The sequence below is a fragment of the Dipodomys merriami genome, unplaced genomic scaffold, assembly GCF_024711535.1.
Source record: "Dipodomys merriami isolate MVZ:Mamm:240054 unplaced genomic scaffold, mDipMer1.0.p SCAF_572, whole genome shotgun sequence".
Classification (NCBI taxonomy): Eukaryota; Metazoa; Chordata; class Mammalia; order Rodentia; family Heteromyidae; genus Dipodomys; species Dipodomys merriami.
Window position 1 is genome coordinate 181,425 of NW_027206149.1, and position 13,759 is coordinate 195,183.

General features: G+C 41.8%; 1 protein-coding gene across 1 annotated transcript in view; it reads left to right on the forward strand.

Moving 5' to 3' along the window:
- The first annotated feature begins 2,087 nt into the window (after window positions 1–2,087).
- LOC138812963 (zinc finger protein 280D-like) overlaps window positions 2,088–13,759 on the forward strand; it is a 36,177-nt gene continuing 24,505 nt past the window's right edge. Inside the window, 4 exon segments of the mRNA XM_070001217.1 lie at window positions 2,088–2,301; window positions 4,106–4,393; window positions 5,971–6,071; window positions 6,972–7,264. Coding sequence (XP_069857318.1) covers window positions 2,088–2,301; window positions 4,106–4,393; window positions 5,971–6,071; window positions 6,972–7,264 — 896 coding nt within the window.

Genomic DNA, 13,759 nt, shown 5'->3' on the forward strand with positions numbered 1-13,759 from the left:
AAAAGCTTCTGGCCCAATGCCAACAGTGGCTCAACACCTGTAAATCCTAGCTACTCAGGAGACTGGGTTCAGAGATCATGGATCAAAACCAGCTTAGTGAGACTTAGTGAGACTCTTCTTGCCAGTGAACTATACCCAAACCCAGAAATTGTGCTATGACTCAAGTGGTAGAGTGCCAACCTTGAGGGAAAAAGTTAGGAGACCAGAGCCCAGGCCTGAGTTCAAGGCCAGTACTGGCACAGAAAAAATAAAGAAAATCTTTCAGGAGCTCCCTGTCCACTGTTGTGAAAGGCCAGATCACCAGGTATTGATGGCTCATGCTTGTCCTCCTAGCTCCTCAGGAGGCTGACATGTGACGATCACCGTTCAAAGCCAGCCAAGGAGGATAGTCCGGGGAATTCTGAAACTCCAGAAAACTGGAAGTGGCCCTCTGGCTCAAGTGGTAAGCTGAAGCTAGGTGACAACGCCCTGGCCCACAGTTCAAGCCCTATGACCAACACCTGGCCTGCTTGGATCTCACTTTGTGCCTCTAAGCAGAGTATTTTCCAGTGGACCCCTGAGTTTCTCCCAATGTCTAGGTATCCTACAAGTCTTGAGAGCAGCCCATTTGGAGGCCTTTGCCTACAGATCGAGCCACATTGTCAGAGAAGTGTCCAGCCTTGGGGCATGGAGGTCATCGTCTGGCTCATCAGAATGGAATCTGTCATGGGTACAGTGTGGGTCTGAGCAGTAAATCAATGTCTCTGGGCCAGGAGGGGCAGAAGATCGCATGGCAGGTAAAGCCTATTCACGTAGGTATCACAAGAGTGCAAATCTGTCAGCACACTTCCGGTGGGTGTTGAGTTGGGCTCATGAAAGTCTTGTGGGTTCAGGAATCCACAGCCGGCTGCCTGGTGCTTGTAGCATTCACTATCCCTGGAGTTACAGGGCTCACCAGTGCTTGGGGTCCAGTGAAGGCCTTCAGTCGTGGGCTGACTACAAAAGAGCATCCATAATGTCCTTTCCCTTGGTCCTGTGGCCCTGTGCACGGATGGAGGAGCAGGTTCTATGGAACTTACTGCCATGGCCCAGACACAGTCAGGGGCTGCTGGGAGCTGATGTGTACTGTATTTCAAGTGGTAGAGCACAAACCTTGTGCAAACAAGCTAAAGGATACCACATAGGCTCTGAGTTCAAGCCTCGGTAAACAACAAACACACACATGCAAACACACACGCAAATACACACACACATGCACACACATACACACACTCATGCACAAAAAAGCACACACAACATCCTTAGCAGTTCCCAATGGCTCATCCCAGCAATCTTAGCTACTTAAGATGCTGAGCTCATGGGATGGCAGCTTGAAGCCAGCCCAGGCAGGAAAGTATGTAAGACTCTTCACTCCAGTGAACTACTAAAAAGATGAAAGGTGAGCCGTGGTTCAAGTGGTAGAGTGTTAGCTTTGAGCAAAGGAAGCTCAGGGACAGTGCGTAGGCCCTGAGTTCCAGCTCTAAGATTTTTTTTTAGACACCCTTTGCCTCCACCCCATCCCCAATCAGGCCATAAATCCAGATTTTGGTCACTTCCACTTCTGCCACTTTCATAGCACTGCCACAAGTGACCAGTGTGTGGCCACACTGGATTAAGAGAACTTTCAACAAGAGGGGCATAGCCAGGTCAAGGCTAATGCCCCAGAACATTGAGGTATTGGCCATACCAGTCTCTCATGCCCCAGTTCCCTGGACTTAGAATCTAAAGTCTGTGTCTCTGTGTTCTGGACATCCAGAATTGTCTAGAAGGACCTGAGAGGCCAAGCTGGGGCAGGAAGATAGACTTTCCTGCGACAAGTTACGCTGACATTTCCTAGACACCAATGGATACTCCAAACCACTTTGGTCTCATCTCCCATGTAGCCCCGGACCCTCCTTGCTTGGGAAGCCTTCAGTCAGCTATCAATTTCAAGTTGGCCAGAGCCACCAGAAACCCCCTTTCCTCCACTTCACTGCCAGCTTGAAGGGAGGGATGTGCAGCCAGAGGCCCAACTGAGAAAAAATCAAGATATCGCATGACTAAGGACCCCCAGAGGCAGGGGAGACCCTATGCCAGTCGGCCCTGCTGGCCCAGAATCCCCTGGAGGTGCCCAAAGATTTGGACAGGCCAGACTTTGGTCCCAAAATAAAGCTGAAATGCAGGCCTCTGCCAATTTAGGACTCATTGTTGACCTTGATAGGGGGCTAAAGTACAAGTTTGGCATGGAGGAGGAGCACTGTCCAAGGCAGAAAGAGTCAAACAGGCACCCAGGAAGTGCACAGAGTAAGAAGAGGGAAAACACACACACACCCACATACACACACACGTAAGTAGCCAATGCCTCAGCAGTCCCTGAGCACTCTGAACATCCCACACCCAAGAAGATGTCACTACTATCCTCAGACCAACTGTAGACAAAACTCATGGCCTCTCACACATCTGGAATGGCTCATAACAGAGGTTGGAATTTCCTAAAAGTACACACCACTATGCAGAAAACTCATCTACCTTATTTTTGGTTGTCTGTCATGGAGTTTGAACTCTGGGCCTGTGCACAATCCCTCAGCTCTTCAGCTGAAGGTGGACACTCTACCACTGGAGCCACAGTGCCACTTCTGGCTTTCTGGTGGTTCACTGGAGATAAAGTCTCACAGGTTTTCCTTCCCAAGCTGGCTTTGATCTCAGATCTCAGCCTCCTGAGTATCTAGGATGACACAGTGTGAGCCACCAGTGTCGCCTGGCTTCAGCCACCTTCTTAGACCCAGGGGAAACCCAACTCGTCAGGCCACAAACCACATGCAATCCTTCACTTCAGACTTTGACACCAGCATGCAAAACCATTCTTCCATGGATGGAGAGCATATAATTGACACTAACATCCCACCCCTACTCCCATTCACCCACTCCCTGCCTGCCACAGGCCACGACCTATGGAGTTCTTGGTAAGACACAACCCACCCTACTGTGGTTTCACACTGGGGCAAATCTGGGGAGTTCCTAGAAATGTCTGTACAGTGAGGCCAGCAGCTGGTCTCCCAAACATAGCAACCCCACTACCTCAACATCTCTTGCAAACAAGGAAGGGGTGTCTTTCTTTCTTCCTTCCTTTCTTTGATTTTTGGTTGTGGGGCATGAACTCAGGGCTTGGGTACTGTCCTTGAATTCTAATTTTCCTTAAAGCCAGTGGTCTACCACTTGAACCACAGTACCACTGCCAGTTGCAGATTGGAGTTGAGGCTCTCCTGGGACTTTCCTGTCTGGTCTGGGAAATGAGGTCCTCTGGATCTCAGCCTCCCGAGTGGCCAGGATGACAGGCGTGGGATGACAGGTGTGAGCCACCTGCACACTGCTTAAGGTGTCTCATCCTTCAGAATTTCCAGCTATTCCTCCTCTAGACGCTACCACCTAAACACCCCTCTACCTCCCTCAGGGACAACAAAGGGAGGCTCAGAATCTGGGTGGGACCATGGGCATTAAAGGCTCCCCTCCACATCACTAACATTCTCTAAGCTCCCATTTGCCTCCTATGGATGGCCTGGTCATCCAGGGCAGATCAGACCCACTAGGAGTTCTGGGGCCTTCCCTGTATCCCCCTGCGCTACCCAACCAGTACCTGACAATTTCTGGGGCCAGCTGTTCCATGTCCCAGTGGAAGACGTTGGGAGGGTTGCTGATAATGGGTCTACGAGTGTCCAGGGCAGAAGGAGTGTCCATCTCCCTTCTGTCAAAGAAGGAAACACAAAGCATAGATGATCTATTAAGAACTACAGGGCATAGCCATCCACCGGTCACCAAGGTCCCTTGGAGAGCTGTTTTATGTTGACAGTCCTTGGGCTTGGCCTTGGGGCCTGGGTGGTATCTCCGAGTTTCTTTGGCTCCATGTAAGCACTTCCACCTGAGCCACGGTGCCACTTCTGACATTTTCTCTGTATGCAGGACCTAGGAATCAAACCCGGGGTTTCCTGCATGCTAGCCAAGTTGTCTACCTCTAAAACACAATCCAAGCCCTACATAGCTGTTCTTCTGTGACCCATCAGGCCTGTCTCCAGACAGTCTTGCACATCTCTACCGAGTTTCTCACCAACAGTCCTGGCTGGAAATGAACACGCTCTGCTATGTTTTCCATCATCTGCGGCAACTTTGCTCTCTGTGCTTCCTGTCAGCTCCTCCGTGTTAAATAAGTCCCCCTTTTCAAGTGATGCCTCTAAGAAGCCCGTTCTGATCACCTTGGCAGAGCTGGAACCTCTCTGCTCTGCAGGCTTCCGGCCTTATCACGCCCTGCCTTCTGTCCAGTGTGGGTTGAGAATGCACAAAGGGGAAGGCCTGGCTTCCACCACCGGATTTCTGAAGGAACTGATACACCACCCAGGGACAGGTGTTGTACCACACTCCAAGATAGGGCCCTCTAAGCTTGGGCAGTCTGTGGGCAACAAGACAGGGCCATTTCTTTGTGTGGGGTTGAGCTCAGAGTCTGGGAGCTGTCTCTGACTTTTTGGGCTCAAGGCTGGTGCTCTACCACTTGAGCCACAGCTCCATTTCAGGCTTTTTGGTGGTTCCATAGAGAGTAGAGTCTCACAGTCTTTCCAGCTTATGGCTGGCTTCAAACTGTGATCCTCAGATCTCAGCCTCCCGAGTAGATAGGATGACAGGTGTGAGCCTTAGCCCCGGGTGACGGGCACCAAAGGCTTTTTTTTTTTGCTCCCGTTTCAACTAGCAAGCCAAAGTTAAAACAATCAGTTACAGGGGATCAAGATCCTCTCCTAGGTCAGTTAATCCAAGGAGATAAAGTGTCTTTGGAAAAGGCTAGTCTGAGTAGGCCTAGTCCTGGTGGGGGTGTGTTGGTGTGGGTGTGTGGGAGTGTGTCTGGGATACCTACCCCCATCTCTCTGGTACCTCATCTTTCCAGCAGGGAGTGCATCCAGGATAGTCACCCCAAGGAAGAAGAATGGGGGAGGTTACCTAAGGTCACATTCAGGGGGATGATCCCACTTATGTCCTCTAACCGATCCTGGACAGATAAAGGAGAGAAAGAGAAGTTTTGAGAAATATCAAGGGAAGCCCCTTACCTTTGGCTACAAGTACCAGCGAGAAGACTGAATCCATCTGTCTTGGTCGTCAGATAAAAGGTGTACACTGTTCATTTATTTTATTATTATTTTGTGAGTCCTAGGGCTTGGATTCAGGTTATCTCTGAGCTTCTTTTGTTCAAGACTGAGGCTCTACTACTTGAGCCACAGCAACAAATCTGGCTTTTTTGTGTGTGGGTTTGGAGGGGGAGGTGGTTCATGGGAGATAAGAATCTCACGGACTCTCCTGCCCGGGCTGGCTCTGAGTCACGACCATCAGACCTTAGCTTCCCAATAGCCAGGATGATGGTCAGAAGCCACCAGCTCCTGACCACCACCATCCATTTATAATCCCTTAGGCCCAGGAATGAGCCATCCACACTACACCGCATTGTTGGGAGTGGGAAGCAGACATGAATGGGTTTGATACTTTAACAGCCTTCCTATCTTTGAGCATTGTTCCGGGTCAGTCTGATGGTGGCTTCCTCCTTATCCACAGCAATGACTTGGCTCTGTCACAAGAACAAATGTCCCCTGGGATGTTTCAGGTCTAGGGTCTTTCCTCTACACTCCGTTTCCCTAACCGAAATGACACACCCTTGCAAAGAATAGTAGACACTGAATGTTTTCATTGTTTTATACCAGGGTCTTGTTTTATACCAGGGTCTGGCCAGATAGGTGAGGGTGAGGGTTAGAGGCCCGGGATCGTGCTGAGCAGGGGAACAATGCCTCCTCATCTAATTTCTTTCAATGGTCTATCAGAGTGATTTGGGGAAGGACTCATGGGATGGACAATGAACAACCATCACGGTCTAGCCAGGGCACAGAGGGCCTTACCTCATGAATCTGCTTCAACAGGCTAACCGACACACCTCCTGACACACAGCTCACATCCAGAATGAGGGCCAGCTTGGGTTCCAGCCAGATAGGGATGCTGGACCACCTCCTCCAGCACCCATTCAACCAGTTCCTGCCCATGGAGATAGGGTAATGATGAAAAAGAACCATGTTTTGTTTCATTATCCCACACCTATTGCATGATTAGGAGCGGACGCCATCTGCCACATCACCTCCTGCTGAGTCTCCCTGAGAGATCATGCCAGGCAAAGCATAAGCTTCATGGAAACATGCATGCAGGAAGGGGGTGTTGGTTCAAGGCTTCTTATACACTTGGCTGCACCTTAATTGCCTCTACCTTTATTCTTACTATATTCTTCTTGGCTGTACATTTGTTGTCTTTATTCTTGTTTTGGCTATTTTTTTATTGATCCACGAACAGAGCATGTTGTTTCTTTCCAGTCCAATAGAGACGGCTTCTCTAAATAATAAAGACTAGGACCAAAGTTTAGATGTGGTCAATTCCCCAATCAATATATCATCTGATGAGACGTTGCCTCCAGAAACTCCTGCATCTTCAAAAGCAGTTTTGCGGCTCCCTCATAGTAAATATAGAAATTTAAAATTTCCAGATATGTTACAATAGGAAGAATTAATGAATTAAACTAAACCAGAAGGAGTTATACCAAAAGTACAGAAAGTTATAGAAAAAGGGATCTCTGATAATAAAATGAAAAGAAAGATTCCCACAACAGTTATGACTAAGTTTGGTCCAGCTTACATTATAGGGAATATATGGTGGTTTCCCACCTCTTTCATTTGGAAATATGATGGCTGACTTATTAACTACGAGAAACCATCATGCTTTATTTGTAATTAATCACCTTAATACTAATGAACAAAATCTTACACTTATGCAAAAACATTGGAGCGAAATTGGATTTAAAGTTCAGCCAAAATTTAAAAGGAAAGATTTGCTCACAGGCACCTGCAAAGGGCCTGATGAATTTAATCACCTCGGGATGAGGGTATACATGTATGTTTCCACAGGATGCCGAGTCACCCATCTGGAATCTCAACCGACTCGTGTGCCCCTACAAAAATAAGAGAAACCCAGGGGGAAAAAAACCAAAAGATGCAAATGAAGAAAGCGATGGAAAAGCACAAATGTCTTCACCTTTCTCCTCAACAGGCAAGACAACAAAAGAAGCCCAACCACCAATGTGGGAACAAATTAAGAAGCTCACCCATTCTACAGAGGAGGTTGTGGTTTCTACAGGAAACACTATCACTGTTGAAAATTTGTTTCTTGCTATGCTTTCCATTATTGCTGTGCAGGCAGTGTCTGTTTCAGGAGAACAATACTGGGCATATGTTCCTAATCCTCCTCTTCTACATCCCGTGGGATGGGGTGGGGATGATGATATAATACAAGTAATGTCAAACAATAGTAACCTGCTAGGGGGTTTGGAGGACTATTCTAATTCTCATATGACTTCTCAAACAATTAATTATGAATGAATGACAGATACCACTCCAATTTGCATAACGCTATCAGTAGAAAATCTCCCTGAGTGTTTGCCAATAAACTATAGAACTTTTTTGACTGATGCCCTTGATCAATACAATGATAAAAAGTTCAAAAAAAAGATTGATATGGAAAATTGGCATGATGACATTAGGCTTTCATACTTATAATGAATCTTTTTTCATTCCAAGAGGAATATACATTTAGATAACTGCCTACAAAAATATCATGAAAAGAATCAGTTTGGGGATGCATTAATTACCTCACCAAAATGCTGGGAATGTGGATTTCAAAAGGCCTCTTTTTTACAACCCTATGGGGCACCAGATAGTATTTTTTATTTTTTCCATTGCTAACCCTTATTAAGATTATGCCTCCTACTTAAAACATAATTCATGAAAGTTTAATGGCTATGCTCCTGATACTCATGGGGAACCCCTGAAAAGATGGCTCACTCCAGGGTGGGTGGCTTCCATTTTGGCGAGTCACTCTCCCTTTCACAATAAAACTGGCATTCAGCTGGATTTGTTCATACTTTTTGCAGCAACAATCATGATTTTACCGAAAAAGCCCAAAGAAACTAAGAGTACTGCAATTGAGGTAAGAGAATGTGTGGGTTATCCTATGGGAATTTTAGCTGGAAAACTAGATAATTTAATCATTATTAATCAAGGAAAATCTTATTATATTAGTTGTAAGGATTGTATTTTTACTAATTTTCTTACTTCTTCTCTGGATAAAACATATTCTGTAATTTTAATTTTAAAAAGACCTTTGTATGTAATGTTATGTGTAGATCTATGAAATGACCCTTGGTTTAAAAATTCCGCTTTACAAATGCTGAAAACTCTGGATATTATGTTGCAGCCCAAACGCTTTGTTGCGGCCTTGATTTTAGGAATAAGTGTTTAAATAACAATAATTAGCTCTTTAGCGATTTCTACAGCAACCTTAGTAAATGAAGTAAACACTGCTCATTTTGTTACTGATTTAAGCAAAAATATTTCATTAGCCCTAGCAAAAAAATAAATTATAGATAAAATGTTAGAAATGAAAATAAATGCTCTGGAGGAAGTGGTTCTGGTTATAGGTCAGGAAGTTCAAAATTTAAAAACACAACTCTCAGTTAAATGTCATGCTAGTTTTAAATATATCTGTGTTACTGCTCTAAAATATAACTTTTCTTTTAATTGGAATGCCACCAAAAAACATTTGTTAGGAGTTTGGAGAGATAAAGATATCTGTCATGTTATGGAGGCTTTATAGGACAAAATTACAGCAGTTAGTAAATCTCATTTAGATGTAAAAAAATTACAATCTTTGGCAGCATTATTTAAGCAAAACCTGGAGGCCCTCAATCCTCTGGATTGGATTCATGTAATAATTATAATTGCCATTGTCAGATCAATTCTCCCAATTCTTATTCTTATATTTCCAGTCATTTTCCGGATGATCTTTAGATTTGTCTCTTCTGTGCACCAAGACATTCATGAGCTTCAATTAAAAAATAAAAAAGGAAGAAATTCCATGACCTCTGACTCTGTTGAAAAAAAAAATTATGAAGGAATTAGCCTAACTCCAAATACGCCCCATTTTACTGCTAGAGCTGGGATTTGAACTCAGGTCTGGGTAACTCTGTTGCACTGTGGGAGAAGGGGAAGATCACCATCCTTGAAGACTACACGTTCAGGCCTGCTCCCAATGCCTGAATTGAAGCCCAACACTGGCAAAAATCAGATGCCCACCTATTTTACACATAGGATCTCTATTTACATACATATGTGGAATTCGTCATGCTTTCAGTTTAGTTATTTATTTTATTGTATCTTAGTCAGAGATGCATTTTGTATTTTATTGAGTATGATGATAGATATAAATGTGCTGACATGCATGACAACCTATTCCTATGTCTATAGAGTTGCCTATGCCTTGTCCATCTTAAATGACACCCAGGACTTTCACAGGACTGGAAATCAGGTGAACTGCTGTACTGCTCACATCAGGATTCATGTTTTGACAGTGTTGTGATTTGAACTCAGAACCTAGCAGGCCCAATTGGTGAAAGGGTCAAGGTGAGGACACTGGCCTGTGAGCAACTGAGGAGCTAGACCGTTTCGAGTACTTGACACTGAGCACCAGGGAGGGCCCGGATGGGCATAAATTCATAGTTTAAACATAGGATATCTATTGATATATATGTGTGGACAGCATCTTGCATTTGGTGCACTTTTCCTTAATTTGTGTCTAATTCATGAAGATATTGTGTATTTTACTGAATATGGTGACAGGTATAACTGTGTTGACATGGATGTCAACCTGTTCCCATGGCTATAGAGTTGACTATATAGTATGTACCATTCCTAGCTGAGAAGCAGGACTTTCACAGTACAGGAAAAGAGGAGGATCACTTGGCTTCTCACATCAGTATTCATCTTTTGACAGTGCTGGTATTTGAACTCAAGGCCTAGCAAACCCATGTGATGAATGGGTCATGGTGAGTACACCAGCCTGTGGGCCAAAAGAAGGTTAGGTTTATTCCGGGATCTGAGATCGAGCCCTGCCTGGGCTGGCTTTGAACAGAGATCCTCAGATCTCAGCCTCACGAGTAGATAGGATTACAGGCATGAGCCACTGGCGCCCAGTACTAATATGATTTCTATGTACTCCTTTTTATGTGCCTGGCACAAGTCTGTTTCATGTACTCATCACTGGTCACCTAGTCTTAAACAACTTTTTACAAAGTATGTTTTTTCCCCCATAGTGTTTTCATATTGGTCCTCTCCATCAACAAATTACTGTTCCTTGTAAGTGTGCAGAGGGAAGAGCTCTGACACAAGTTCTAGTATCATTATTTACTCACTACATTGACTTTTGGCCTTACATTTCTCATATATAAATGGATGTAATCTACCAGAAATATTGAAGAATACTTTGCTTACTCCTAGAGCAATTAAAAAGAAAAGTGGAGTCCTTACATTTTCCACCTTAGCTTACAAATAAGGAAAGAGTCAAATTCAGTTTGTTGGTATAAAGTCACAAATTGCTTCATGCAGAAATAAAAATAAAGTTTACCTCCTGGCTCTAAGGGTTGTGTCCTTTTAAGGCAACTACAGATATGTAAGTGGTATTATGTAAATTGGGTCATGTGTCCACATTTGTATTGAAGAACATACTCAACATATCATTGGAAAACATTGGTTATAGAATAGTATTTATATGAGAACGTTACTTGAACTAATGACACTAAATTGAAAACTAATCTTATTCCATCAAAATTTTCTTATTGCTTTATGTGCTGCCAAGTGTTCTTCATAAATTTACACATAGATTTTCTTCAGTGAACTGGATAGAAACTAAAACTGACTAAGGATTTCTGCCTAATGAGTGAAGCATTCTTGAGGCTTGTGTTGTTATCTTCTAGGGATATATATCTAAGCTACTGGCTATGTGTGTGGTGAAAGGCTTTCTCCTATGTTCCCAAGACTAGATCAAACAAGATCATTTGATAACAAAGCACACACCTTATTATATTTTATCTATGTGAGATAATAAACATGTGAAAATAAACGATTTTATTTATAAGAAAACAATACCACCAAGAAAAGTGAGTATACATTAGAGAGACTGCAAGAACAACCTTAGGGATTTACTGTCTCACCTGATTATGTGATTATTATTTCTTGATATTGAAACTCTCCTCTTGTTATTCTTATTGTATGTAATCCAACACTGTTTATTATTATGTATTCAATGTGGGAAATCTAAATTCAAAGATGTCTAAAAATTTTTCTTTTTCAATCATAACATTGCCATTATCAAGGTCACTCTGGTCATCATCATCTTCAACCAATTATTATTAGCATCATAAGTGCTAATTATTGAAAGTCTGGTATGTGTCTATGATTTTGTATTATTTGTATTTTAATAATTTTAATATTACGACTGTTCATGCATCCATGTTAAATTTTTGAATGAATAAAGAATCAAAAACAAAACTAAACCATAACAGGTAGCTTGATTATGTGATTATAACAAATTATTGAACAGATTTTTGAAGCATTGCCCATTTCTAACCAATATGAATTAACTTCCCTTCTCCCTGTCATTACACACAAATACTTAAGGGTTTGAACAGATTTTTTTCAAGTAATATACTATAAATATTACTACTGCATCATGTGTATGTCTAAAATTACTTTGAAAATAATATATCCTACTTTCTATTGAAATATTAGTCATTTTACTCTAGGAAACATTTGGAAAAATAGACTATATCTTTGAAATGAAAAGGGTAAAAAATAGTAGCATAAAAGTTTTAGAGGGAGTGTATATATTCAGAAATATATATGTGTGTGTGTATAAATTTTGTATGTAGAAAGTCATACATTTTTAGAGGGAATTTGTCGTCATATATATATATGTATATATATATAAATTTATGTATAGAATTATGTGCATTGTAGTGAAACAAACATCTTAAAATGTAATTAAAATAAAAAAAAATCATCAAACCAAGTGCCGGTAACTCACGCCTATAATTCTAGCTCCTTTGGTGGCTGAGATCTAACAATTGTTTTCACATCTAGCCCAAACAGAAAAGTACATGTTAGATTCTTATTCTCCAATTAACCATTCAAAAACAGAAATTATCCCTGTGCTTCAAGTTGTACAGTGCTGGCCTTGAGCACAAAAAAAGCTTAGGGACAATGCCCAGGACTTGTAAACAACAACAACAACAACATGTCTCACATTAATTTCACAAAAGCATTTTTTAACTGCTGTGATCATTTCTTAGAAACATGAATATATGCCCTTGGAAATTTTTAACTAAAAAGTATAGAATATTTATGTCTATGTTAAACACATGACTATTTAGATTGTTTAAGATATTTAGGTAATGATTGGAATTAAGTATAATGATAGGGAATAAATGGGACTGGTCTTTTATTCTGTTTTATGATAGTGATAAAATGATACCTCTAATGATTATATAAAATTACTCTTGCTTGGTATTTGAATTATAATAAATGATAAACATTTTTTGAAGTTTTTTTTAATTGTGAAAATACTGTACCAAGGGGTTATGATTACATGGGCAAGGTAATGAGTATATTTCTTTTCAAGCATTGTTGTCTCCTCCTTTGTTTCCTCTTCCCATCCCTTTCACCTCCCCCCCACACTGATCCCCACTCCCTCCCTCCCCCATTCCCAGGCCAAAGTTGTAACATTCGTTTTTCGACATAACAAAAAATAACTTCAGTTTTCACTGTATTTTATATTGGTATAATTTGTAGAGGGTTAGGGAATAAACAAATTGTTTTAATAGGAATACAGGTGGAACCATTGCAACAATGAAATGTATAAGTCGTTATGTTGAAAAATGAACTTTACAACTTTGGGGGGGGAGAGGATTGGGTAATGGGAGTCTGGGAAGTGATGGGAGGCGGAAACAAAGGAGGAGTCAACAATGCTTGATAAGAAATGTACTCATTATCTTGTCTATGTAATTGTAAACCAACTGTACTGCATTTTCACAATAAAAAAAATACCTCTCTGTCCTATCTCTCAACATCACAGGATTTAACTCTCCAATTAAGAGACATAGACTGTCTAGTTGGAATAAAAGCAAAATCCTTCTATCTGCAGCCTTCAGGAGTCACATCTTGCCCATAAAAAAAAAAACACATTTTGAAAGTGAAAGACTGGAACATAATCGACCAAGTAAATGACCCCCATAAACACGTGGGATTTGCAATGCTAATATCAGATAAAATAGACTTCAAATTAAAATTCGTGAGAAGAGAAAAAGAAGGTCGCTACATACTAATTAAGGGATCGGTCCTTCAGGAAAATATTACAATTCTAAATATCTATTTGTCAAACAATGGAGCATGCAAATTTATCCAAGAAACACTACTTTCCCTCAAAGCTCACATAGATCCAAAGAAATTAATTGTTGGGGACTCTAACACACCACTATCCCCAGTAGATATATCAACTCGGCAAAAACTCAGTAAACTGCAGATCTAAACAACTGCAAGGATCAACTAGATTTAATAGACATCTAACAAATATTTCACCCAGCAGTATCAGAATACACCTTTGTCTCAGTAGCATATAGAACATTTTCAAAAACTGAACACACTTTAGGTCACAAAACAAAAGTCCAAATTCAGAAACATTGACGTTATACCTTGCATTCTCTCAGACCACAGGAAATAAAATTAGAATTCAGCGCCAAAAGCCACCAAAGAAATCCTGTAACACATGGATGCTGAAAAACACACTGTTGAATAAGGAGTAAGTCATG